General features: G+C 54.6%; 1 protein-coding gene and 1 pseudogene across 4 annotated transcripts; one reads left to right on the forward strand and one right to left on the reverse strand.

Moving 5' to 3' along the window:
• Positions 1-105: 105 nt before the first annotated feature.
• On the forward strand, positions 106-17,362 carry EPN1 (epsin 1). 4 transcript variants are annotated; one of them, XM_070558583.1, is made up of 11 exons: positions 106-725; positions 3,799-4,125; positions 8,373-8,622; positions 11,194-11,318; positions 11,687-11,761; positions 12,386-12,469; positions 13,884-14,187; positions 14,783-14,893; positions 15,060-15,146; positions 16,386-16,643; positions 16,752-17,362. In XM_070558583.1, exons 2-11 carry the CDS (start codon positions 3,898-3,900, stop codon positions 16,958-16,960), a joined length of 1,731 nt encoding a protein of 576 aa, XP_070414684.1. In that variant the 5' UTR covers positions 106-725; positions 3,799-3,897; the 3' UTR covers positions 16,961-17,362. The 4 variants fall into 4 exon arrangements, with proteins under 4 accessions (XP_070414684.1, XP_070414685.1, XP_070414686.1 ...); XM_070558584.1 differs by having other exon boundaries at positions 196-725; positions 3,866-4,125; XM_070558585.1 differs by lacking the exon at positions 11,687-11,761 and having other exon boundaries at positions 360-725.
• A 4,776-nt stretch (positions 17,363-22,138) lies between these two features.
• Positions 22,139-23,039, reverse strand: LOC139073570 (vomeronasal type-1 receptor 1-like; annotated as a pseudogene).
• Between the last annotated feature and the right edge of the window lie 2,726 nt (positions 23,040-25,765).

The following is a 25,765-nucleotide window of genomic DNA, read 5'->3' on the forward strand; positions in this document are numbered from 1 at the left end:
CCCTGGTGCCCTTGGCACTCCCGCAAGGGGCACAGCCCGCCTACGTGGCCTGCTCCTCTGGGTCCGGCGCAGGGCGTGGTCCCGGAAAGGAGGGTGCGGCGGACCGGCCCCTGCGTCCCAGCCCCACGAAAGAGGGCGGGCGAGTGGCTTCGTGGACGTCCCTAGGGCAGTCCTGGTGCGAGGTGGCGAGGGCGTGGCCTCGCGGGGTGAGGGCGGCCTGCGCGGCACGGTTCTTCCCTGCTTCCCTCAGCGGAGAGCTGCCCAGGCCCTCTGCCCACCGCCCCTGCGTCCTCGCCGCGGGGCCTCGCGGCGGCAAGCGAAACAGCCGCCGTATCTGGTGACGGAGCCCACGCGCCGGAAGTGACGCCACCGGGCGGGGCCACGGAAGCGGCGGCTGCGCAGGTTTGCCGCTGGCAAGGCCGCCGGGGCCGAGCGAGGCGTGGAGGGCGGGTCGCGTCGCCACTTCCGCTTCCGGTCCGTCGCCTCCTTCGGTTGCTTCCCGTCCGCTCGGCGGCTCCCCTCCCCCGCCCGGCTCTCCGCGCCCATCCCGGGCGCCGGGCCGGCGGGGCCGTCGGCGTGCGGCCCTCGGTGCGTCCGCGCGTGCGCCCAAGCGAGCCTCCGCGTCCGCCACCCGCGGCCCTGCGCGCGCCCCGCGACATCGAGGCCGAGCGGGGGCAGGGGGCTGCCCGCCATGACCCCCCGGAGTCCGGCGTGAGGGGGCCGAGGTGAGTGCGGGCCGGGGCTCGGGCCGGGGGCGCGGCGGGCCTGGAGCGCTCGGGCGTCCGTCGCTCGTCGGCCCCGGTCGTTCCGCGGCCTTTGTGTCTCTGCGCCCGGTTGGCCTGGACCGCCCGCGTCTCCCCGGCGTCTGTCTCCGTCTGTCAGCGTCCGTGTCTCGCGCGGGCCTGTGTCGGGGCCTCGGTGTGGCGGGTCTCCGTGTCCGTTTTGGTGTCTTTACAAAGCGCTGTCCCTGTGCGTCCGTCCTGGGTCTCGTCCTGCCTCTGTCGTGTCTCGGTGTCTGATGGTCAGGATTAATGTTCGTGTCTTCTCCAGGCTTCCGTGTCTTCACTGCCCTAGGTGTCTCCCGTCTCTCTGCCGCTGTGCCTCCCTCTCCCTCCTGTCTTCCCATCTTGTTTTTGTCCTCGTACTCATGTCTTCCAACTCCGAGTCCCTCTCCGCGGGTCTGGTGCTTGGTCTGGGATCTGCCCCCTTCCCCAGGTTCCTGAGTTTCTGTTACGGTGGTGAAGGGCCCAGCTCTGGAGTCAGAGGCCCACTGCCTGCCAGCCTGTGAGATTTGGCAGGTGACTTATCTCCAAACCTCAGTTTCCTAGTCTTTAAAAATAGGGTATTCATAGTTCCTACATTCTAGGGCCGCTGTGCGCATTAACGGAGGTGATGCCTGTAAAGTGCTTAACGTTGCCTGGCAGATAGTAAATGAGTGACTAACTAGTGGGAGCTCTGGGTTCCTTTATTATCTGTAGAGTTTTCTTCCACACCGTAAATGTGTGATAGCGGACATTTGAGTACTCCTTGGAGAATCTTGCGATTTCATTTGTCCTGTGTTTAGTCTAATATTTCTCTGTGAATCAACTTATTTGGAAAAACTTAATCTCATTCCAAGCAGTATCTGTGGAATCTTAGCTTTGACAGGCTAGTTCGGTAGTGTTTTTTCTAACGCACTTCAGCATAAATACACAGAATTGAGATAGCGCATCTTCTGATGTCGCTCTTTGGAAGTGTTCTGTTTTCTCTCTGATAATAACAGCAGCCAACGTTATTGAGGACTGAGCTTCTACTATCTGTGGGCCGTGGCGCCACACACTTTATGTACCCATCTTATTTAACCCACAAACCTGCCAGGTAGGAATTCTTTCCTTCAGTTCAGGTTAAGTAAACTGAATCTCAAGAAGGTTGCTCTGCTGGTAGGTGATGGCCAGCATTTGGACCCAAATTTCGTGGTCTTTCCGTTGTATCCCGCTTTTCTTGAGTCTTATTTCTCAGTCCCAGGTTACTGCCACTTTTTGTTTCAGGGTCCCCTTTTTTCCTTTTTGTCCTCCTCCCTTACTATCTTTCCACGTTTCTGTATCTGTTTCTTGTGTCTTGTCTGTCTCACCATGTCTCTGGGTGGGTCCTCTGTCCGAGTTTCTCTGTGCCTCTTTTTCTCCTTGTCTCTTTCATTCCCTTTCCTTTCATCCTCCTCTGTACTTGTCACATCTTCTCTTCTTTTTAGTGTGTCTGCCTGGGCCTGTCTTGGCACCCTGACCATCTCTTTTCAGCTATTCACATCTGTCTCCAGGTGCTTGGCTTGCAGCCTGAGTTCAAGGCAGGGGCCAGCCGCCTACCCCGGGAGTCAGGTCGTGGGAGGGCTCAGTAAGTCTCCATCTGTGGCTTGTTGGGGAGGCCATGGACTGTGGTCGTCAGAGTCTGCTCTGGAACCAGGCTGCTCTGGGGGTGAGGCATGTGTTCTGGGGCAAAGGGAGTCGACCTCTCTCTGCCTCAGTTTCCTCCCTTGTGAGGTGGCTGTGAATCCTGGAGTTGTGAGGAGTAACTGAGTTACTCTGCATAAGGCACTTCAGAGCGCTTGGCACAGGGTCAGGGCTGTGTAAGTGCTTGCTGTGATCATCATTTGCTGGATTTCCGCTCTTCTGTTCCTTTCCCATCACCCTTCTCTTGGCTCTGGTTAATTTAGAAGTGTAAGTGTGGAGTCCAGGTGAGCCTGAAGTTGAGTCTGCGCTGCCTTGCCTAGTGTATGACTTTGGCTGAATTGTTTAATCTCCATGAGCCCCCCTCTCATCTGTTAGAACACCACCCTCAGCCTTAAATGAGATAATGGACGTCTCGTGCTCAGCACCTGGCACGCAGCTGGGACCCAGCCGATGGGCTGTGCTCTTCCATATCTCTCTTCCCCGGAGCCTCTGCTTCCCTACCCTTGGGACACTGCATCCCGCTGGCATCCACAGCTCCGCCCCCAATCTCCTTACTCCCTTCATCAGCCTCCTCCCTGTGTGTCCTTGTTTTTGCCGTGCATTCTGCCCCTCTCCACCCCTGCTCCAGAGGTTTTTCCTGCCCTCCCTCCTTCCCTTCCTTCTGGCACTGTTTATTGAATGGCTCTTCCGGAACACTTCCTCTGATGGGAAGAGCAGTGTCCAGACAAACGTGGTCTCTGCCCCCATGGGGCTCTCTGGTTGGCCTTAGGCACAGAAGCAGACAAAATGAGTGTGAAGTCACGAGGGCCACTGAGTCTACTGATGAGGCCCTGGGGAACGATGACCTCGATATTTAGGTGTTTAAGATCGGGGAAGTCTAAGTGGAGCCCTCGGGGTGAGTGGGACTGAGTGACCCGGGTGATGGAGAGGAAGAGCAGGGGACTGTCTCATGACCTTGGCCACCTGTGTCAATAGCACACTTCCTGGTAGCTGGGTACTCTCAGCTCCCTGGATTACCAATCGAGGCCCCATTCTACAGAGGAGAAAACTGAGGTGCAGGAGTTCGCGGCCCACACAGGGTATCTTGGCTAGGAGGTGCTGAGCTGGGGTGTGACCCTTGGGCCTGAGATCGGCCACTGCACACTCTGCCTCGCTGAGCAGAGCCCCCAAGCAGGAAGGAGCTGGGCGTGTTTGAGGAACTGAAAGATGGATGGGTTGACTAAATCAGAGGTTAATCAGGGCCAGAGCCTTCTAGGCTGCGGTTACGACCTCTTCTTCAACACTGTGGGCAGTGGGGGGCCCCACGAGGGTGGGGGTTCAACCTGGGCGGCCCCAGGTCCCACTTGTGTTTCCAAAGGTTCTCTCCTCTCCTCAGATGCGGTGACCCACCAGCTCCTGCTGCGGCCTCCCTCCTCAAGTCACCCCATCTCTCCATATCCCAGGGGTCACATCCCCCTCGCTGCTGCTGGCCACCATGTCGACCTCATCGCTACGGCGCCAGATGAAGAACATCGTCCACAACTACTCAGAGGCTGAGATCAAGGTCCGAGAAGCCACAAGCAATGACCCCTGGGGCCCGTCCAGCTCCCTCATGTCGGAGATCGCCGACCTCACGTACAATGTTGTCGCCTTCTCGGAGATCATGAGCATGATCTGGAAGCGGCTCAATGACCACGGCAAGAACTGGCGACATGTCTACAAGGTCAGTTAGTTATCGAGAGGAGCTGGAGTTCTGTGTCTTTATGTAAAAATCTCTCTCTCATTCAATGAAGGCAACGAACAACTTTTTAGGCAATTTGAGCATTATGGTTTAAACTTAGTTTTGAAGAAGTGGCACATTCACAAAGTTCATCCACTGAGAAGGCCTCAGCAGGTGCAGAGTGTCTGTCCCTCTGTGTACCCAGAGCCCAGTTCTCTCCCTTAGAAGTAGCCGGTGTCCCCAGCTTCTGTGTCTTCCTCTAGGGTGATTTGTGTGTGTATGTCCAAGCAAATAGCAGCGCCAGGGAATCTGGGGCCATGGAGCTGTTCTGTATCTTCATTGCATTAGTGGTTACACGGCCACATGCAGTTATCGGAACTCAGAACTGTACTTAAGAGACTGAATTTTACTATGTGTAAGTTATACCCTAGTTTAAAAAAGGGAAACCAGACTGTATTTTAGAGATCATTCCCTATCAGGACATAAAAAGGTTTGTCAGTTTTTCTTTAAACAGCTGCGTCACAGTCTGCTGTAGGGGTTCATCATAACGGACGCGACCAGCTACCTGGCGATGAGTTTTTAAGTCATTTGCAGTGTTTTGCTTTTACAAACGAGACTGGACACGAACATCCTTTTATGTTTGCCATTTTCCAGAACTGGAATTTTTGCACCGAAGGACACGTGCATGTGTCATTTGATACATGTGGCCAAAGTGCCCTCCACAGAAGTGATCTGTCTCCTGGCCCCAGCGACACTTGCACATGCTCCAATCCAGTGAACAAGGTGTAGGCTTTGGGCAAAGGGAACGTGTCTGTGGGCAGCACTCAGTGGGGGGTTTTCTGTTTGCTGTTGTGGGGACCCTTGTGTCCCTGCCTTGGGTCAAGAAGTGGCAGAGGGCACGGGCTGAGGCAGGTGGCCGTGCCCTGGGCCTCCCTCCATGTCAGGGTCTGACTCTGGGGCCAGGCCCGGTGAGTGAGGCTTAGGAGTGTTGGGGGGGTCCTCGTTGCTGTTTCTTCAGTAGACGTTGTTTGAGGGCCTGTTCTGTGTGTGGCGGTGGACTCGGACTGGGGCCTGCGCTGGCTGGACTCCCTGGCACGTGGAGGCGGAGGTGGTCCCCTCATTTCCAGGACGAGGAGACTGAGACCCGGAGAGGTGGCACTGCTTCCAGTTGGAGCAGGGGTTTGGGGCCCATTTGCTCTGGCTCATTTCCATGCCCATCCTGACAAACCGTGGTTGGGTCCCCGATTCGAGTGAATCATGTTGAGTCAGTTATTCAGTCATCTCTTGTGAGGGGCTGGGTGGGGTTTGTCCAGCTGAGAATCAGGGAAGGGGCGAGGGAGGCTGTGTGTGGAGGCAAAGAGGAGGGATGGGGCCTGGAGGGCTTGACACGGGAGAGAAGCTCAGTGGGGCTGGAGGGATGGCGGTGGGAGGGCAGGGGAGTCCTGAGGGGCCCCAGACAGCAGGTTCTTCCTTACCGACGCCAGGGACGTGCTGCTGTGCGCTGAGAACAGTGGAAGTGCGTTTCCTGTCTCTTTCAAACTGAGGCCCAAAGAGGCTCCAGGTGGCCAGGATGTGGTGGGACTGAGAGGAGGGCCCTGGAGCCTGCCCTCTTGACTCTATGCCGTGTCACCTGCCTTCTCTAAGGAATGCAGGGTCTCAGTCTCTTTTTTAAAATAGAGGTCAGCCAACTACAGCCCATGGGCCCAATCTGGCCCCCCACCTGTTTTTGTAAATAAAGCTTTGTTGGCAGAAGCCGTGCCCATTCGTCTGTGGCTGTTTCTACTCTACAGTGCAGAGCTGAGTGGTCAGGACAGGGGCCGCCTGGCCCAAAAAGCTGGAATATTTATCACATGGCCCTCTACAGAAAATGTTTGCTCATCTGTATTTTAAACTAACTTGTATTCTGATGTCCGGGACAGCCTTGACCACGCTGTTTTAAAAATTAACAGGGACTATTGGGCTATCCAGTTGCCCACTTTTATTTTATTTATTTATTTATTTTTTTTGAGAAAGATTAGCCCTGAGCTAACTACTGCCAGTCCTCCTCTTTTTGCTCAGGAAGACTGGCCCTGAGCTAACATCCCTGCCCATCTTCCTCTACTTTATATGTGGGACGCCTGCCACAGTGTGGCGTGCCACGTGGTGCCATGTCTACACCTGGGATCCGAACTGGTGAACCCCGGGCCGCCAAGAGGCAGAACCTGCACACTTAACTGCCGCGCCACCGGGCTGGCCCCCAGTTGCCACTTTTAAAAAGAGTTGTACACTTTACGCTGAGGCCTACATCGTGAATGTACAACCCAGTTAGCTCTTACCTGTGTGCACACCTGCTCACTCAGATGGAGATAGAGGATGTTTCCGGCCCCCAGGAGGCTCACTCATGACGCCCCTGCCCCAGAGGCACCATGCTCTGCCTTTGTCTGCTGAGATTGTTCTAGAACTACATCACATGGGCGTGTGCAGCACGTGGTCCTTTGTGTATGCTTCCTTTGCTCACTGTGGCCTCTGGGAGGTTGATGCACAGAGGAGCTGTTCATTTATTTGTTTTTATTGCCGTGTGTGGCATTCCCATCACATGAACACACCACTTTTTATACGTGTGCATTTCACCCTTGATGGGTGTTTGGGTTATTTCCGGGTTCGCAGTCTTTTTGACTGCAGTTCCAAAGTCCCAGAGCTCTGAAAACAAAAGTCTTCATAATTCATTTGGCGTACGGCCCGGCCCAGCCTGTGGTGAGGTGGTTTATCTGGTGTTTGTTGGTTCCACGTTGCCTGACTGTTGGTATAACCCCCCGCTGTGGGAGTTCTACATGTGGTGCATGCGGTCTTTCTGGTCTGCACTGGGAAGAGTCTGAACTTCAGCACGCAACTGGCCTAGGAGTCCTGAAGTGTGCCTCTCCCTTGGGGGTGATGTTGTTCTTTCCTTTCTCTTGGACGCGTAAACACCTCGGGGCCAGTTAAAGACTAATCTCTGATTACAGAGGTAAATAGTGTTAACACACCTTCAGGAAGCCGTGCCAGATCCAGATCTAGCTCCCTCAGAAGTCTGGGGAGACATTCATGACATTCAGCAGGGTTCCCTGGCAAATGTCACAGCAGTTCAGAGAGCTTAGCCGGAATGGCTGGCTCCTCTCTGCAGTGTTTCATTCTACTCCAGACCATGGAGCCCTGGGTGGTTTTTGGGGGCTCCGTGAAGCCCCTGGAATCATTTGCAGTGTCTCAGATGTGCCCTTTTCCGTGGACAGTGGCCACGACCTTCTTCGGAGTCTGCAAGGAGCTGTGACCCTTATCTCGCTCCCCAGGCCAGCCTCAGCCTGGGCCGAGACCACACACGCCTTCCCTGTGTTTTCTGTTTAATTTTAACTTGTTGAAAGGAGAGCTTGTTCTTATGTCATAAAATGCACAAGATGCTGGAGAGTGTTCCTTCCTCCCTGGCCTCTTGTTCCCACTGCTCCCAGCACGTCGCATCTTCCCCCAGAGAGCCCAGGCCTGGACAGGTCCCACGGGCATGGTGTCAGCTTCAGAGTCATCCCTAATCATCGCGGAGTGAAGTTTTACACTTAAATGACAACACATTTCAAACTTAGAGAACAAGAGAGGAAGCACTCTGACATCTTTGGTGCTGGGGTACTCTTGAACGTGATTTAACAAGCAGGCTGTTTTCGCCATGCTGGTGTAGATTTTCATTTTAAAGAAGCAGAGGTGGGTCTGCACCGCTCAGCCATGCCCAGGCGGGGCTGCAGGGACAGCAGTTGCCATTTCCCCTTTTATATGTTTTTCTTGAGAGATACGTAGATCACATGCCATACGGTCGTCCTTTGAAAGTGTACACTTCAGCGGCATTAAGCGCATTCACAGTGTTGTGCAACCGTTGGCTCTTTCTAATTCGACAATATTTTCATGACCCCAGACAGAAACCCTATACCCATTAAGAGTCACCCCCAAACCCCTAACCCCTGGCAACCACATTCTGCTTTCTGTATGGATTTACCCATCCTGGACGTGCCATGTGAATGGAATCACACACTGTGTGCTCTTTGGCATCTGGCTTCTTTCGTTCAGCATCATGTCTCCACGGTTCATCCAAGTGCTAGCATGTCCCAGTGCTTCGTTCCTTTCCATGGCTGTGTAGTACACCATTGTGTGGATGGGCACGTTTGTTCATCCACCCGCTGGTGACATGTGGGTTGGTGATGGGACCTGAATCCCAGTGGCCATGTGATTGACCCGGTGTGCCCCTGGCCCCACAGGCCATGACACTGATGGAGTACCTCATCAAGACTGGCTCAGAGCGTGTGTCACAGCAGTGCAAGGAGAACATGTATGCTGTGCAGACACTGAAGGACTTCCAGTATGTGGACCGTGACGGCAAGGACCAGGGTGTGAATGTGCGCGAGAAGGCCAAACAGCTGGTGGCCCTGCTGCGTGATGAGGACCGGCTGCGGGAGGAGCGCGCCCACGCGCTCAAGACGAAGGAGAAGCTGGCGCAGACTGCCACGGGTGAGGCCCCGCCGTTCAGAAGGGTCCCATCTCCCCCTCCTCGCTATCCCTCCCAGCCTTACCCTTCCCGTCTCTCTCCTTGAAGGCCCTGCTGGCCGAGGATCTGGGCCTCCTCTCCTCCTGCCCAGGTGCCCGGTGTCCCACCTTCCTGGCCGGCAGGACTCAGAGTTCCAAATTCAGGCTTTCACCTCCTTGCTCCCTCCTTTCCCCCTCCTCACCCTTGGGTCCTTGTCTGGCAGGCTCACTTGGGCCCTTCCCTTTTCCTAGAGCCTCCCCTGCAACTGCCATCCCCTTCCTGCTCGCCGTGGGGCCCTAGAACTGAGAAATGTTGGCCCGTTCACCCACAGATAGTAACCAAGTGCCTCCTACACCCAGGTGTGCCCCTGCCCTCAGCCTGGGCCCTCGAGCTGCCAGACAGGCGCACCCACTGTCCTGTCTGAGAGTGGTCAGTGCCCGAGAGAGGGAATGTGACCCAGAGGGGGGTCCCCAAGATCCATGGTTTGGGACAGCCCTTTGAGGAGGGGACATGTACATTGGTACGTGAGGGAGCCGTCCTTCCATCTGGCCGTGCCAGGCACAGGGAACAGGTGGTGCCAGGGCAGTGAGGGGGCTGCACGAGGCACAGAAAGAAGGCCACTGTGCTGGGTGGGGAGAGTCGACTGCAGGCTGAGCCTGCAGAGCCTGCTCTTAAGAGTTTTAAAAAGTCGTCCGTAGGTGGTGGACGACCTGCATTTAAAAAAGCCAGTGGAAATGGAGGAAATAGAAAATCAGAGCACGGCCCACATTGTGAGGCTGAGCTGGGTCTCGTGAAACGTTTTGTTATACAGATGGGCAGGCAGGTCCTGAGTGGTGCTGGGAAAAGCGTTTTATCTAGGGAAGGGGGTGTGTGTCACAGCTAAAAACATAGAAATGGTGTCGTGAGTGCAGCGGGAAGTCACTGGCAGGTTTGAGGAGGGTTGAAGTCCCGTTACTGCCCAAGATTGGCCTGGCCGCCCACGGACCGGGGCAGGGGAAGCAGGCGGCGTTTAGGAGACAGTTGCAGTTTGCAGGTGATGGGAGGTGGTGTTAGCAGGTGGCAGTCGGGGGTGGAGAGAAGTGGGACGATGAGCCTCACCTGGAGGCAGAGTCGCCTGGGCCTGCAGGACAGACCCCCAGGAGCCCGGCTTGTTGGGGGATGGCTGGGCGTTTTGCAGGACCTGTCGTGTCTGGGTCACTACCTGGTGCCCCTGCTCAGGGACATCTTGGACACCGCTGGGGGCTTGAGGCTCATCCTTGCCCAGGGCCACAGAAGCTGGCATTTCAAGGAGAGGGAGTGAAGTGGAGAGAAGGAAGCCGGGACACTTGGGTGGCACTGGAGCTGGGGCCTGTGGGAGGATGGCGTGTTAGCACGGGGACCTCCTGGACTCAGGGTCACGGAATGGCCTCTGTGGTGGCTGGAGGGTCGGTGTTTTTGCTTCACCCGCACGTGGTTGCCTCCTGTGTAAATGAGTGAGTGGGCCTGGCTCTGCGCCGCTCCGACTTTATTCTCAGCCCCTGAGTTTTTAATTTTGCATACTTTTCATGTCTTGACATATTACTCATCTTTTGATTTTTTTTTTCTCTCCGCAACCACTTAAAAACATGAAACTCCTTCTTGTCTCTTGGGCTGAGCTGAGCAGGCTGTGGCTGCCCGCCCGTTTGCTGACCCCCTCCTGGAACACGTTCCTGAGACACTGAGAGAGGCCGACGGGGCGCGGGGAGCTTGGAGACCCGGTTCCCAGTGTTGGGTGGTGGAGGGTGGTGCTGCCTTGGCGTCTTTGTTTACCCACAAAGTCAGAGGTCAGGCGGGAGGCGCAGGGTGGTCCCCCCAGCTCAGCTGGTCCTCTGCCTCTGTTAGCCTCACCTACGCCCCCTTCCTTCCCATTCTGTCTCCATCCCTTCCTCATTTGTCACTCTGGCTGGTCACCCCTTGTCCCAGCCACACATAGGATGGGGTTGGGGGCTGGTGGGTGGGGCAGGTGCTGTTCCTCTCTGCATGCCCAGCCGGTCCCTGCCATAGCCACAGTTCTTACCAGCCCTGGAAACTGAGGCCCCGGTCTCCCAACCTGGGAGCTTTCCTGGCCTGGAGACCAGGGAGGAAGGACCTTTGTCCCCGTGAGGCCCTGTGACAGGCCCCAAGGCACCAAGGAGTCCCCTGTGCTCATGTAGCGTTGGAACCTAGGGCACAGGTTCCGAGGTTCCTGAAGCCCCTCCCTGTTTATCAGCAGACTTTTGCTCCTGGGCCAGCAGGACTGTCCTTCCCTGACCCTGGGCAGGGCTGCCTGCACTCCCGCATTCCCCAGGGCTGGATAAACACAGGGAGCCCAGTTTGTGTCCCCGCCCTCAGGACCCTGGGACCCTGCACTCCTCACCCCTTCTTTCCTGAGGAAGCTGGTGTCTGGGTCCCCATGGGAGTCTTGGGGGTGGGAGGGCCTGGCCCGAGGGAATTGGGGGATTTCAGAGTCTGCCAGCCAGGAAGCAGAAGCCTGGTCATCTGGGCTGTGGGGTTCCCCTCTTCCCCTCCCGTCTGCTCACCGACTGTCCCCCTGCCAGCCTCCTCGGCAGCCGTGGGCTCGGGGCCCCCACCCGAGGCGGAGCAGGCGTGGCCACAGAGCAGCGGGGAGGAGGAGCTGCAGCTGCAGCTGGCCCTGGCCATGAGCAAGGAGGAGGCTGACCAGGTACCAGGGCCTGGTGGGGCACGGGCCGGGTTTGACTTTTGTTCTGCCATCCCATCTCCATGCCTCACCCCTCAGCCCTGCCCGCCCCCTCCTTCCTCTGCTGTCTCTAACTCTGTCTCAATCTCTCTCTGCTTCTCTGCTCGCCCTCTGACCTGGTCTTCTCCCTCTGCCCTCGTCCTGGGGATTCCCCTGGCCTTCCTCCCTGGACGCTCGCTTGTCCCGCCCCCGCCCCGTGCTTGTGTCTTTGCCTGCCCCTCACCAGTTGGGTGACCTTCTGTCTGTCCTGCCCTGGCTCTGTGGGTCTCTCTGTCTCTCTCTTCCCCTGCTGCCCCGCCCCTGCCCGCCCCCTCACACTCTCTCTCCCCCAGCCCCCGTCCTGCGGCCCTGAGGATGACGTCCAGCTCCAGCTGGCCCTTAGTTTGAGCCGTGAGGAACACGATAAGGTCAGAGCAGCCTCCCCGCCCGCTCGGGCTCTCCGCAGACCCTCCCCAGATCCCTGCCCCCTTGCACCTTCCTCAAGGGCCCCTGCCCCCACCCCATTGCCTGTCTGGAGTTCACACACGTTCACACTGCAGCATTCTCAGTTGTAGGACCTTGTATCCAACAGGTCCTCAGATGGACCCCCGGTCCGTGAAGCAGATGCCTTATAGCTGCTCCAGGTGGTGAGGGGGCCTTTTCCTCTCCCTCCCTCGCAGCCCAGGCCTTGGTCATCTCCACCCAGTGCAGAAATCACCTGGGTCAGGTGCCCGGGCAGGAGAGCCTGTCCTCCCTGGTCCCCTGCTTCCCAAGCCTGTCCGAGCAGCACGGGGCCTGGCCTGTCCCCGCACGGCACCCCTGAGTCCTCATCCCCCAGACCATGCCCTCTTCCCCGTCCTCTGCCTGGGCCTGCGACCCTGTGTCCCACCCCATCCCACACATTGTCCACATCCCATTTTAATTTTCAGTTGCCTTTGTTTGGGTAGGAGAAGGTTCTTGGGGGTCGTCCAGTCGACAGGGTGTGGGCAGTGTTGGCCCCGTTGCTCAGATTCTGACCCTCCCTCTACCGCCTCCTTCTGCGGCCCAAACAGGAAGAGCGGATCCGGCGCGGGGACGACCTGAGGCTGCAGATGGCCATAGAAGAGAGCAAGAGGGAGACAGGGAGCCAGGAGGAGGTGAGTGTGGCGGGCCAGGTGTGGCTCTCACCGTGCCCCCTGCCCTCCGGGCACTCTGTCCTGTCCATCTGTGCTCCTTGGCTCTGTCATCCACCATTCCTCCCGCCTGCCAGGGCCTTGGGTGGGGCTGGCGCCTGCAGCCTGCTCTCCTGCAGCTGTGTGAGGACGGGGAAGGTGCACAGAGCAGGGCCTGAGCAGTGGGCGCTGGGTGTGACCACTCCTCTCCTGGGGCCTCCACTCGCCCAGTGGAGACAGACAGCCGTCATTTCAGCAGCTTTTCAGATTCCTGCAGCCAGGTAGCAGGCTTTCACAGACCCTGTGGCTTCTACAGCACGCTGCTTCCTCTCTTCTCTTGGGTCTAGGGGTGGACAGGGCTCAGCTCCACGGGTCATGACTGAGGTCACCCACAGGGCTGGGGCGTCCAAGTGGGCCTTGTCCTCTGTCCTCTTCCCGTGGCCTCACACTGGTCACTGTGGGTGTCTCGAGTGTCTTCACAGCACAGCTGTTCTCCCGGATGGTAGACATGGGCCATAAGGCGGGCTCAGTATCAAGGGGAGGGGACACAGATACCCTCCTGTGGGAGGCAGCAGACAGCTCATGGCCAGCTAATTGGCCACAGTATGGCCGTGGTAGAAAAGCTCAGGCCGACTGGGACAGAACAGTTCAGAAGGGTCCTGGAGGAAGATGGCTCCAGGGCTTCGGGGCCTCATGCCATCCTGGGGAGGGGAGTGTGGGTTGTGGGAGTACCTCCACATCCAGAGGGATGGGGACTCTGGCACCCCTCCAGGACATGAGGCAGTTGCGTGTGCTTGTATTAGTGCCTGTGCATTGCTGGCAAGCCTGGAGCACGCGGTGATGTGGAACATGTGCCAGGCCTCAGGTCAGGCGTGCTCAGGGTGACCTGGGATCGCCCTGCCAACTTAGGTGGGCAGCTCAATGAAGGCTTCCCGGAGGGTGTGGGGCCAGCACGTGCAGGGCTCAGAGGGGCTGGCTTTGGCCTCTGTCCTCACTGCGTTTGTTCGGGGACCTTGGGGGCAGCAATGGGAATGGGCCAGTGATGTGGAAGGGCTGCCTGGTTGCTGTGCAGAGTGGATGGAGGGGTGAGGGCAGGACGAGGCCAGGTTGGGGCTCTTGGTGTTTTGGTGGAGGACTGGGCAGGAGCTCATGGGGGAGGTGGACAGAGCGGGAGTGGACTGGAGCAGTGGGTGGTGTGGCCTCTGCTTCCTGTCCCGCAGTCTCTGGACGCCCAGTCCCCTGGCAGCCCCTAGCTGGCTGCGGGGCTCCCTCCCCCGTGACATCCCAGCTCCCACTTCCCTCTCTTGTTCTGCAACTGTCTCCTCCTTGCGGCCCCCTCTCTGAGCCCCAGGACTGTCCTGCTCGCCCGCTCATGCTTTCTCTCCTTTCCTCCCCACAGTCGTCCCTCATGGATCTCGCTGACGTCTTCACGGCCCCAGCTCCTCCGCCAGCCTCAGACCCCTGGGGGTGCCCAGGGCCCATGGCGGCTGCTGTCCCCACGGCTGCCCCCACCTCAGACCCTTGGGGGGGACCTCCTGTCCCTCCGGCTGCTGATCCCTGGGGTGGCCCTGCTCCCACACCGGCCTCGGGGGACCCCTGGAGGCCTGCTGCCCCCTCAGGCCCCCCGGTTGACCCTTGGGGTGGGACCCAGGCCCCTGCAGCTGGAGAGGGGCCCACGCCCGACCCGTGGGGGAGCTCAGACGGTGAGTGCCAGCTGCCTGCCCTGGCCCCCAGGCCCGGTGTGCCATCCTGGGCATGCCGTGGGGACAGAGGCAGACATAGCTAAGCGGGTGACAGGCAGCTGTGGGGATGCTGCAGGGACCCCGAGGAGGAGAGGGTCAGATTAGACAGCCCAGCAGAGGGCGGGGCAGGGAGGCCTTGAGGAACAGCAGGAAGGGCACTGGCGAGTGTGGCAGGGGGAGGCTGCTGGGCCAAGTCTGGGTAAAGTGGCTCTAAGCCTGGGGGTTGGCAGGCTGTGAAGGGGCTGGGTGCTCCTCAGGGACTTGGGGGAGCATGATTGGGGGCTTTGGCGATTTGATCTGGTGGGCGGGGAGCAGTATGAGCGCCCACGGCTGGAACGTGGCGATGAGGCGGAGAGACTGGCTGGGGCTGGGCCCAAAGCCTCTCGGATGCCTAGCTGTGGGGCCCTAGCCATCCTCGGGGGGAAAGGTGGGCCTGGAAGTGGGGCTGGAGGGGGGGCTTTTTGTTTGTGAGCAGCCGCAGGTCCAGAGGAGACAGAGTCCCAACCGACTGGCAGGTGAGGCCGCCAGCCCCTCACATGCCTCCTTCCTCACTCAGGTGGGGCCCCAGTTGGCGGACCCTCGGCTTCTGACCCCTGGGCCCCGGCCCCGGCCTTCTCGGACCCCTGGGGCGGGTCACCTGCCAAGCCCAGCACCAATGGCACCGGAGGTACTGGGCGGGTGCAGGGAAGGGGCCCAAGTGTGTGTGTGTGCAAGTGAGAGTGAGAAGAGTCTGGTCGTCTGAGTCCTGAGTGGGGGAGGGGCCCGAAGCCTGGACTTCGGTGGGTGGGAGGCAAGCCCCCTGGGGAGCTGAGTGTACATCCTGACTCCCACAGCAGTCTCGGGGTTTGATGCGGAGCCTGACGAGTTCTCTGACTTTGACCGACTGCGCACGGCCCTGCCGCCCTCTGGCAGCAGCACGGGTGAGCCCCCCACCCTGCCCCAGGGACCGCAGGCACCTGGCTCCCGAGGAGCCCCCACACCAGATGGGTGGGCACCATGGTTAAGAGCTCAGTGGGATAGCATGCAGCCCCAGGGCAGACCCCACGTCCATCTTTTTGTTATTTAACATTTAATGAGGTATATTGATCATCCGCTTCTCTTTTAAAAAAGTTTTAATTTTGTTTCAAAATAATTCAGAGTTAGAGAAAAGTTGCAAAAACTATACAAAGAATTCCCTTCCTCAAGCTTCCCCAAGTGCTGATCTCTGACCATTCTTTGTCCCCCTGGGACATTTCAGTGCGCTCCAGACTCCCCGGTGACAGCCAGGCTGGCTCTGCCCTGTGTCACCAGCCATGCAGTGGCTGAACGGGCAGGGGACAGCACTGCCTTGCCTCACCTGCCCCTGGTGTCCAGGGCGCAGGGCAGCTTTCCTGCCCAGAGTCCCGTCTGCAGTGGACGTTTGGACATCCTGCCTGTTGGCGCCCTTTTCCCGGGGTAGCTTAGCACCTGTCTCCTGGCAGAGTCTGCGTGGTATTGGGGGATCTTGTCGCAGCCTCTTACCAGGAGACACCCAGTGTCTGTTTTCCCACCACTGGTGATGCTCCCTTTGGTCCCTTTTGTCTCTTTTTGAGTGGAGCAGACTTTTATGGAAGCAGAAATACCTCGGGACCAATTAGGGCCTTCGCCGCGCAGGGAGGAGCCGTGGCACCAGGTGGCCCTCCTTCTTCACCCCAGGGGGACCTTAAGTTACCGGCCAGTCTGCACTCTGCATTCTTCCAGGCTTTTTTTTTTATTCCCACTCAAATTTGAGCTTTTATTCAACATTAGATAAGATTCTTAAATTTATTTTTTAAAAAAACCAATCAGACCTCAAACCAGCGACTGTCACCCAGCCTGCTGGAATCCTTGGCACCTGCCACTGCTCCTCCACCCTGCGGTTTCTGTGGGGACTGTGGCACAGGTGAGGATTTTGTGGGCCTGTGTGAACATCCTGTAAGCCATCCGTCCTGCTTTCTTCTGCTGCTGAGTTCCATCCGTTGGTGGTTTTTCCGCTCGCTCACTGCCCTGCAGCTTGTCAGATAGTGTTCCTTCAACATTTGTCCTTGGCATCAGACTCACCTGGTTTGGACCCTGGGCTCTGCCACGCGGTGCTGCAGGCCTCCTTTTTGAGGCCTCCCGTGCCCATCTCCACCCTGAGCCCCCTCTCCGGCTCCTTCCAGGGGAGCTGGAGCTGCTTGCTGGAGAGGTACCCGCCCGCAGCCCTGGGGCATTTGACATGAGTGGGGTCGGGGGCTCTCTGGCTGAGGCTGTGGGGAGCCCCCCACCTACAGCCGCCCCAACGCCCACGCCGCCCACTCGGAAGACACCGGAGTCATTCCTGGGGCCCAACGCAGCGCTCGTTGACCTGGACTCCCTGGTGAGCCGGCCGGGCCCCACGCCGCCAGGAGCCAAGGCCTCCAACCCCTTCCTGCCGAGTGGTGAGTGTGGCCTCCCGGAGCAGGGACGCTGGTCCTGCCAGCCAACCTCCCACCCAGGAAGACCCTTGACTCTGGTCTGTGCATCTCTCTGCTCTTCTCTCCCTGCAGGAGCCCCAGCCACTGGCCCCTCCATCACCAACCCCTTCCAGCCCGCGCCCCCTGCGACGCTCACCCTGAACCAGCTCCGCCTCAGCCCTGTGCCCCCAGTCCCTGGAGCGCCACCGACATACATCTCTCCCCTTGGCGGGGGCCCCGGGCTGCCCCCCATGATGCCCCCAGGCCCCCCAGCCACCAACACTAATCCCTTCCTCCTATAATCCAGGGCGGGAGGGGGACTCGGCCTGGCCCAGCCTCCCCCTGTCTGCTCCCTGGGAGACCAGTGTTGTGAGTGCATGTGAAGCGGGGGACCCCGCCCCCACCCCAGCGCCCTTCCCCTCCTGGGGCCCACTCACACTACACCCTCTTCCTACGTTCCCCTGCCCCACTTCCCGGGGGAGAAACTGGACAAGGGGGATGGGGAGAGGTGCTGGACGGAGGAGGACCCCTTCCCATGGCATTAGAAAGGGGAGGACAGCTGGGGGCCCCCGCTCTTTCTCCCTCCCTTCAGCTCCTGACGGGCCCCTCAATCAGTGTTTGAGCCTCCTCCCCCTCACACACCCCTCGGTGAATCCTTGGTGATGATTTTGGCAACTTTGGGAATAAATGGCAATTCTCATGGGTGTGGCTTCCCCAAGTCCCATTCGTGGTTCACAAGACCCCCTTCACCTGGGGGACCCAGGGCTCCAAAACCACTGGCCTCTTGGGGGCAGCTGGCAGCCAGCGCCTCTATCTCAGAAGCCTGGATTTCCCCGACCTCAGCTTCCACGGGGGTGGGCTATGTTGTGGGCTGGAGGGGAGCCTGTCGCAGCTGTAGCCTGCTCAGGGCCCGACGCTCACCGCTTAGGAAGGGTAGGAGCCGGCCCAGACACTCAGGCTTCTGGGGGCCCACTGGAGAGCTGATGAGGTCCTTTGGGTCTTTTCAGACAGACACTTGTGGCCAATGGGCATCATGTTGAGGTCAGGGGTTATCCAGGGTTCGGTTAGACATCCATGAGAACAGTGATAAGAGTTACTGCTGAGAGACGACGTGTACTCAACACATGGCACAGCTGTCACTGTACGTGCCCAGTGCAGGGGCCCTCGTCTACCCAATACCACCACAGGTGCCACTGGTCCACCCAGCACTCCTTGGAAACCTCAGCCTTTGCTGGTGGAGCTGAGGGGTCACTGGGGGCCACCTGTTTGCCGTCTGTGTTCCTTCGCTGTGCTGGACCCCACTGAATCCACAGACCAACCAGCAAGGCGGGTTCTGCTGTCATCCCCTTGAACAGACGGATGTCAACTTGTTCCAGGCCCTGCAGCCCAGGGGGCCTTGGGGATGGGGACCTTCCGTGTGGGGCTTCCTTCCCATACACCTGGGGTCAGGTCTTGACTGCTAGATTCATTCCCTCAGTGAATCATTTTACACCTTGGGTTCCAAGGCCCTGGGGGAAGGCTGTGCTGGAGTCTGGGCACCCTGGGTCAGGCAGCCTCTGTTCCTGCCCAGGAGCTGCTGTGGACAGGAGGTGAGGGGCAGGCAGGTGCAGACCCCCAAGTCACAGGGCCCAGAGGGAGCATGGAGGCCAGCTCCAGGAGCCCCCTCCCACGGTGATCAGGGCTGACCACGTCTCCCGGGGAGGTGGCTGCCCTGCAGAGGGGTGGCCATAGGGACGGCAGCCCCCAGACGGATCGTAGAGCAAGAGTGAGTGTGCATGGGTCCCTGCTGGGGGGTGTACCAGCCAGGGAGGGCCCCTCCTGCAGGCCAGTGGTGATGGAGGGCCGGGGGGCTGGACGAAGTGGGTGACCACCCGACCCAGAGGAGGACGGGGTCCCAGGGATGCTGGAAACACATGGGGTCAGTTCAGGATTCAAGGCGCTCAGAGAGTGTCTCGAGGGCTTAGGGGAGGGGTGGCGGCCTCTTGTGTACCCAAGATGGGGGACCCTCCCCTTGTAGACTATGAGTCAGACTGTCAGGTCACTGAATTAAGCACGTGTTTTATTATTTCATGTCTTGGAGCCTTCCTTCAACAGAAGCCAAGGAGGGCAATAACATAAAATGCCCTACTTTGGTTTACTCTAGTGGAAGGTTAAGGGTTAGAGACTTGAACTCTCCTCACTTTCTTTGTCAAAATGGAGAAGACAGTAAACAAAGCCCCAGACCAGCACACCACATAAATTAGGGGCTTAATCTCAGCGTTCTCCTAGGCATCTTCCTCTTCATTCCTTACAGTATGAAGTAGTAGCTCCAAAAATCTTGAATCTGTTCACATATTCTTCCTTCCAGAATATTTTGGCCACTGCTTCTCAATTGGAGCTACCATTTAAGGATTCGCCCCCCCCCTTTGGCCTGAGCACCTGGGTTTGTGGTGACCCGCCCATAACTGAATGTTGAATGAATGCAGTCATTCGTTCCTGCCTTACTGGTTCATTCTTGCTACATGTGCTTCAGTCTTTCAGTGACAAATATGTCCCCAGGGCCCTGGGAGTCAGATGTCAGGCTCTGGGCTGAGCTGCTTGGGCCATTTGTGGGTACTGGGGAAGACCCTGTGGGTGCCATTCTGACCAGGGCATTTGTGTCCCGGGGGCTGAAGTGGCCAAGAGGTTTTCTGCTGGAGGACTGGGTGGGAGGGCCCCTGGGTTCTGGCTGGGTTTAGGGTCTGGGAGCTGGGCAGGGAGGGAGTGTGAGGGTCTGAGACCAGCAGGTGGCGCCAGAGACCAAGGCCCAGCCCCAGGCCTCCCTTGTTCAGTGGCCTTGGCTGTTGCTGAGGAAATCAGCCACCAGCGCTGGACAGACCTTCTCAGTGTGGGCCACCTCAATCTCGCAGGACACATTGGCACACTTGAGGCCACCCACTTCAGTCACATACTCACGCACTCTCACGCTCTCACATGCCCCTTCCCTCTCATACATGTGCTCTAGGGTGTTCTTTCACATGCGGCTGCACACACATGTGCCTTCTCATGTGAGTGTGCACAGTGGTAGTTGACTGCCCGTAGCTGCACGTGCTCACACGTTTTCAGTCTCACCTTGTCTCTGTTTTTCTCACAAACTCCACGTCAGACACACACACCCTCTATCACCAGCCCCTCCTCTGTCTCATGTTTCCCTTAAAACAGAAATGCTTTCTCTCCTCCAGACTCCTCTGCTCTCTCTTTGCAGATGCAGACCTCCCCTTTGTCCCCCAGTGCTCTCCTTGCTGCCACATGGGACTCAGCGCCCCGTTCCTGCCAGTTTGTGCAACATGCCCTTTACTGTGTGGAAGGGAAACCCACTCACACATCACATGACGCCCCAGCTCAGGGGTCGGGAAACTGAGGCCCCAGGTTTGCTGCTTGTTTTGTTAAATAGTTTTGTTGTTACTCAGCTGCTCTCATTTTATACCGTCTCTGACAGCTTTCTCCTACAAAGGCAGCATTCAGTAGCTGTGAGAGAGACCACATGGTCTGTGAGCCTAAATTTTTTACTATCTGACTCTTTAAGGAAAAGTTTGCCCCCTGCAACTCCTTGTTTTTTGTGGGCCTGCCTGTGCCCCCCACCCCCCGCAAGCCCATAGTGCCCCCAACCCCTGAAATGACCACACACTCCCTGTGGGGGTTCCAGCAGGCTTTCGCTGAGAAATTATTCCTTTTCCTGTCTTATGTTTCCTACTGAGCACGTCTTCATGTTTTTATTTTATTTTTAGGGCTGATTCTTTTACTTTATGTTTCATCCACATTATTTTAATTCAGTTTGCATATTTATAATTTAAAAGAGCACTAATGTTTGCTTCCTAAAATGGAACTTTAATGAACACTTTCAAGCACAACAATTATAGACAATGGTACTATCACCCCACCTACACAACTCAGGAACACCTTGTCTACTTTTGACTATCATTTACCTTGAGTAGACCTAGTTTGGTGTAAACCCCCTCACAGCCCCTTCCCCAGGAGAATTTTAAAGTGATCGTTATACTCTGGCTAGAAACAGTGGGGTGTTACTGTTAAGATACATACCATGATGCATTTCTGGGGGGAAACCCTGCAGCAATTAACCCAATGGGTTCAAAGGGGGATGAATGATAGGGGCAGAGCTCATGGTATGACTGCTGCAGAATCACTTCTGTGTTGCCTTGAGGAATGTTCCAATTGACCACTTCAAATTTCCTCCCTTCAATTGCACAACTAAACCTAATTAAGCATCATTAACTTCAAGCATTATAAAGAATAGTGATCATTTGAGAGTGTGAACAAGTGTAAAAATGGCACCATGGTGGATGCAGTCATCTCCACTTAGATCTCCTCTACGTGGGTGGTGCCCTCAGCCCCACCTGCAGTGACCGACTCACCAGTCTCTAGAGAACTGCCCTGAGCTGACAGCAACCTTCTGACAAACTACAGAATGGGAGAAAAACTTTGTGAATCTTATACTGATAAGGGATCAATACCCAGAATATATCAGGTACTTCTAAAATTAACAACAAAGGGTTACCCAATACAAAAATGGGCAAATGACATGAATAGGCATTTTTTCCAAAGATAGACAAATGCCAGTAAGTCTGAAAAGATGCTCAACATCCTATGTCATTGGGGAAATGCAAACCACACCACAATGAGATCCCACCTCACTCCTGCTAAGACGGATACACAGCAATACAAAAATGGAAAAGAACAGGTGTAGGTGACGATGTGGAGAAACTGGAACCCTTGTGCATTGCTGTTGGGAATGTAAAATGATACAGCAGCTTTGAAGAAACAGTTTGGTAATTTCTCAAAAGGTTAAACATGGAACTAACCTATAGGACAGCAATTAACTCCTAGGCAAATATCCAAATGAATTGAAAGCAGGGACTTGACAGATATTTGTACATCCATGTTCATAGCAGTGTTATTCACAAAAGCTAAAAGGTGGAAACAACCCAAGCGTACATCAACAGATGAGTGGAGTCAACAAACTGTTATAGAACGGAATAGATTTCAGCCATAAAAATGAATGGAATTTTTATATATGCTACAACATGGAATGGCCTTGAAAACATGATGCTTAATGAGATAAGGCAGACACACAGGGACAAATGCTATGTGATTTCACTTAAATGAAGTACTGAGAATAGGCAGATTCCTAGAGCCAGTGGAATAGAAGATGTCTTGGGCTGGGAATAGAGATGAAGGGGGGTGGTTCTTTTACTGGGCACAGAGTTGTTGGGGATGATGAAAAAGTCTTGGGTACAGATAGAGGTGATGGTTGCACAACACTGAATGTGTTTAATGCCACTGGACTGTATGCTTACAAATGGTTAAAATCATAAATGATGTTACGTTATAACAAAAATGTTTATGAAAATGGATAACTGGTAAATGATTACTCAATACAGTAATCATGGATGGTATAGAAGCTGACTTCTATATATTTACCTTTCAACAGTGATTTCAACAATTCAAGAGCAGAAACTGGGAGCTCTAGGATCCTTAAGGATCAGCAGTAAGGGACTAAAAGTGGGGAAATGTAAAGCCTAAATACAAGAAATCTGCATCAACCATGGACGAGCATCTAAAAAGGCAGTGATGTAAAAATTAAAAATGAAATTCAGCATGTAAGGGATGACAAAAGTGACCACCAGCATCAGGATGGTGTGGGCAGCTCTGGTCTCAGTGGGCATTTGTAGTAGGTGTTGGGGGTGTGAATATGCTGCACTCTCTGGGGGTGTCTGTGGAGGAGAAGCACCGTGGAGCCACTAGCCCAGATTGTGAGGCCAATAAGCATGGCATCAGAGATGGACCACAAGGTGACAACTTGTTCAGTGGAACTTGAGGATGAACAGAACCACTTCCTTGGAAGTCAGTGTCATTGTCTATGCCCTGTTGACCAGTGGCTATCAGGGGCATGTAGATATTCATTAAGCAATTCATCATCCAGCAGGTGGAGCAGGAAGGATTGAGGACTTTGGAAGCTCTTCTTCTGAGCATCATCCAATCCATTCTGCAAGGGATGAGTGTGAGGAACTGATAGGTGCTCAGGACACAGGTACAGCACAGGGTGGTGTTGTGAGCCACTCTGTGTATATAACACACAAATTTACCCCCAAGACTGGACAAGGAGGTTTCTCAAAACAGAAGCTGCCTTTGTGTGGGGAATCCCAGTGGAGAGAAGAAACAAAAGATTGGCCATGTGGGTGAGAATCATGTGTGTGGGCCTCTGCCTGTGGCCAAGCAAGATTGGAGAGACATTACGGAAAAAGAGAATGGCATTGGCCGGAGTTCCACCCCCAATCTGTAAAAGAAAGGTGGTTTCCACAGCTGGTTCCCTGTGGTTCTTAGGACATCTTTCTGAAAAGACATAGAGATGGCTGCAGAGTGTCCTGGAGCAAAATATGCTTATGCCAGTGATGACACAGCAGTCTTTTTACATAAACAATGTTGGAAAAGGACTTTTGCTCTTCTATTGAGAAGGGAGACGCTATCATACTCCACAGGAGGGGCTCAACCTGGACACGTACACCTGACGCTAAGTATAATTTTCACCATTATTTTGTATTTATTTCTGTTTACTTTGATATTTTGATTCTCCACCAGAATGGAAGGCCCATGAATTTAGGAACCATATCTGTCTTGTTCAACAATAAAGTTGACACAGAATAGTGATAAGTAATATGTACTGAGTAGATGAGTAAGTGACAGGAGACAGAGACAAGAAAGCACTTTCTTCCCTTTAGAACTCATGGTCCTCCTGCCTATTATAGGAAAGTATTAACTTAAGAAAATGAAATGGAAAATGCAAAAATATTGTTGAGATTATAAGATTATCTAACTAATTTTAATGGAGTTGCAAGAGAATCAGTTGTCCACATTTGAGACTTATAATTCATCATTGTTACAGAGTTAAAAAGTGAATTGTGGACTTCCAGTTTCTAGTTTTTCCTGTAAGGAGCTTGAAAGTCACCACTCTGTCCTAACAAAGAGAAAAAACTGAATACACCAAAAATTTAGTCTCTCTGAATCCAGCTCATTTGGACCCATAGGAGAGTGAGGACAGAGGACATTGCTCCCTCTGAGACTGGAGAGAGGAACAGGTGAATAAAGGGAATCCAGACTTACTGGAGCAGAGACTTATGAGTAGAAACCACATGGGAATGAGGCGTGAGGTGGGAAACCTGCCCTATAGTTGACAGATTGCTGGAGGTCAGTGTGGACAAGCCTGAGAGTCAGAAAGTACAGGCAGGGCAAGTTGTGGAGGGCGTCCCCACCCTTTTGTGATTTTTACCTCCATGAGTTTGGCCACATTTTCTCAATAAATATTAGAGAAAAATCCCCTTGTGCGTGTGGCGGGGGTGGGGGTGGGGTGGGGGGGGGAGAAACCATTTTGAAACCCACCAGAGCTCTGTGCTCTTCTTAACAAGGTCAGCCCTCAGGAGAAAGGAGTTAACTGGATCCTACCCTGCTGGGGTATTATCAGAGCCTAACTGACCTGGGGAAGGGAAATACCCAACTCTAGGCCACTCTAGTCACCCTCTCCCACCTAAGGAGGGGAGAAAAAGCCTGAGAAACACTTGCAAAGTTTGTAGTCCAGAAGCACAGGCTCAGTAAAAGACTGAGCCCTAATCCTGGGACTGTAGAAAGCTTCCCTTTTCCCGAACCTCACTAACACAATTTGAAGAGACAGAACAAGCATCAGAAGCAGACATGGCAGAGATGTTGGAATTATCAGAAAGGATTTTAAAACAACTATGATTAATACGCTCAGGGCTGTAATGGATAAAGTAGATAGCATACAAGAACAGATGGGCAACGTGAGCAGAGAGACAAATCCTAAAAAAGAAGCAAAAGGAAATGTTAGACATCAAAAACACTGTGACAGAAATGAATGCCTTCCATGGGCTTGTTAGTAGATTGGACACAGCTGAGGAAAGAGTCTCTGAGCTTGAAGATATCTCAGTAGAAACCTCCAAAAACTGAAAAGCAAATAGAAAAAAAGACTGAAAAGTCAGAATAGAATATTCAAAGACTGTGGGACAACTACAAAAAGTGTATGCATAACAGGAATACCAAAAGGAGAAGAAAAACAGAACAGAAGAAATATATGAAATAATGGTGGAGAATTTCCCCAAATTAACGTCAGACACAAAACCACAGATCCAGAAAGCTCTGAGAACACCAGACAGGATAAATGCCCCACTCCAACACAACTATACCTATGCATGTTATCTTCAAAATATGGATAATCAAATAAAAATAAAAAATCCTAAAAGCAGCTAGAGGAAAAAACCCCACCTTATTTATAGAAGGACAAAGTTAAGAATTATTTCCAACTTCTGGAAACCATGCAAGCAAGACAAGAGAGGTGTGAAAGAAAGTGCTGAGAGAAAAAAATCCACCGATCTAATATTTCATACCCTGTGAAATTATCTTTCAAAAGTGAAGGAGAAATAAAGACTTTTTCAGACAAAGGAAAATGGAGAGGATTTTTTGCCTGCCTTGCAAGAAGTGTTGAAAGAAGTTTTTTAGAGAGAAGGAAAATGATATAGATCAGAAACTCGAATCTATGGAGAGAAAGGAAGAGCTTCAGAGAAGGAATAAGTGAAGGTGGGATGAAAACATTTACTTTTCTTAATCTTAGAGATAATTTTGTTCAAGATAGCAACAATGTATTTGTACATACATATGATTATATATATATATAAAAGCATACATAATCATATATATATATGTATATATATATATATGTCCTACCCTATCTCTGATCCATTCTGCACAGCAATCCCTCCCTTAGGTTCCTTTGATAAATCTGTTCTATATGAGACTCTAAACAGAAATTGTAATTATTCAGGTCGCTCCTTTGAGTTACAATTACAAGTCCATGGTTCTCTTGTGTATTTAGTTTTACTCTAGTCCCAGTGAATCCCACAGAACCTTGTTTATTGGCAAAAGAGTTGATGTAGTTCTCCTGCCCCATAGATCCTCATATGATCCCCTGGGTCCCCACCCAATGCTCCCCAAATCGCACCTGCAGTGGCTCCTAGTGTGTGCAGGTCCCCTGATCCCCTTGCACCACTCCTCCCACCAACATG

Source organism: Equus przewalskii, chromosome 9, assembly GCF_037783145.1.
Source record: "Equus przewalskii isolate Varuska chromosome 9, EquPr2, whole genome shotgun sequence".
Taxonomy (NCBI): domain Eukaryota; kingdom Metazoa; phylum Chordata; class Mammalia; order Perissodactyla; family Equidae; genus Equus; species Equus przewalskii.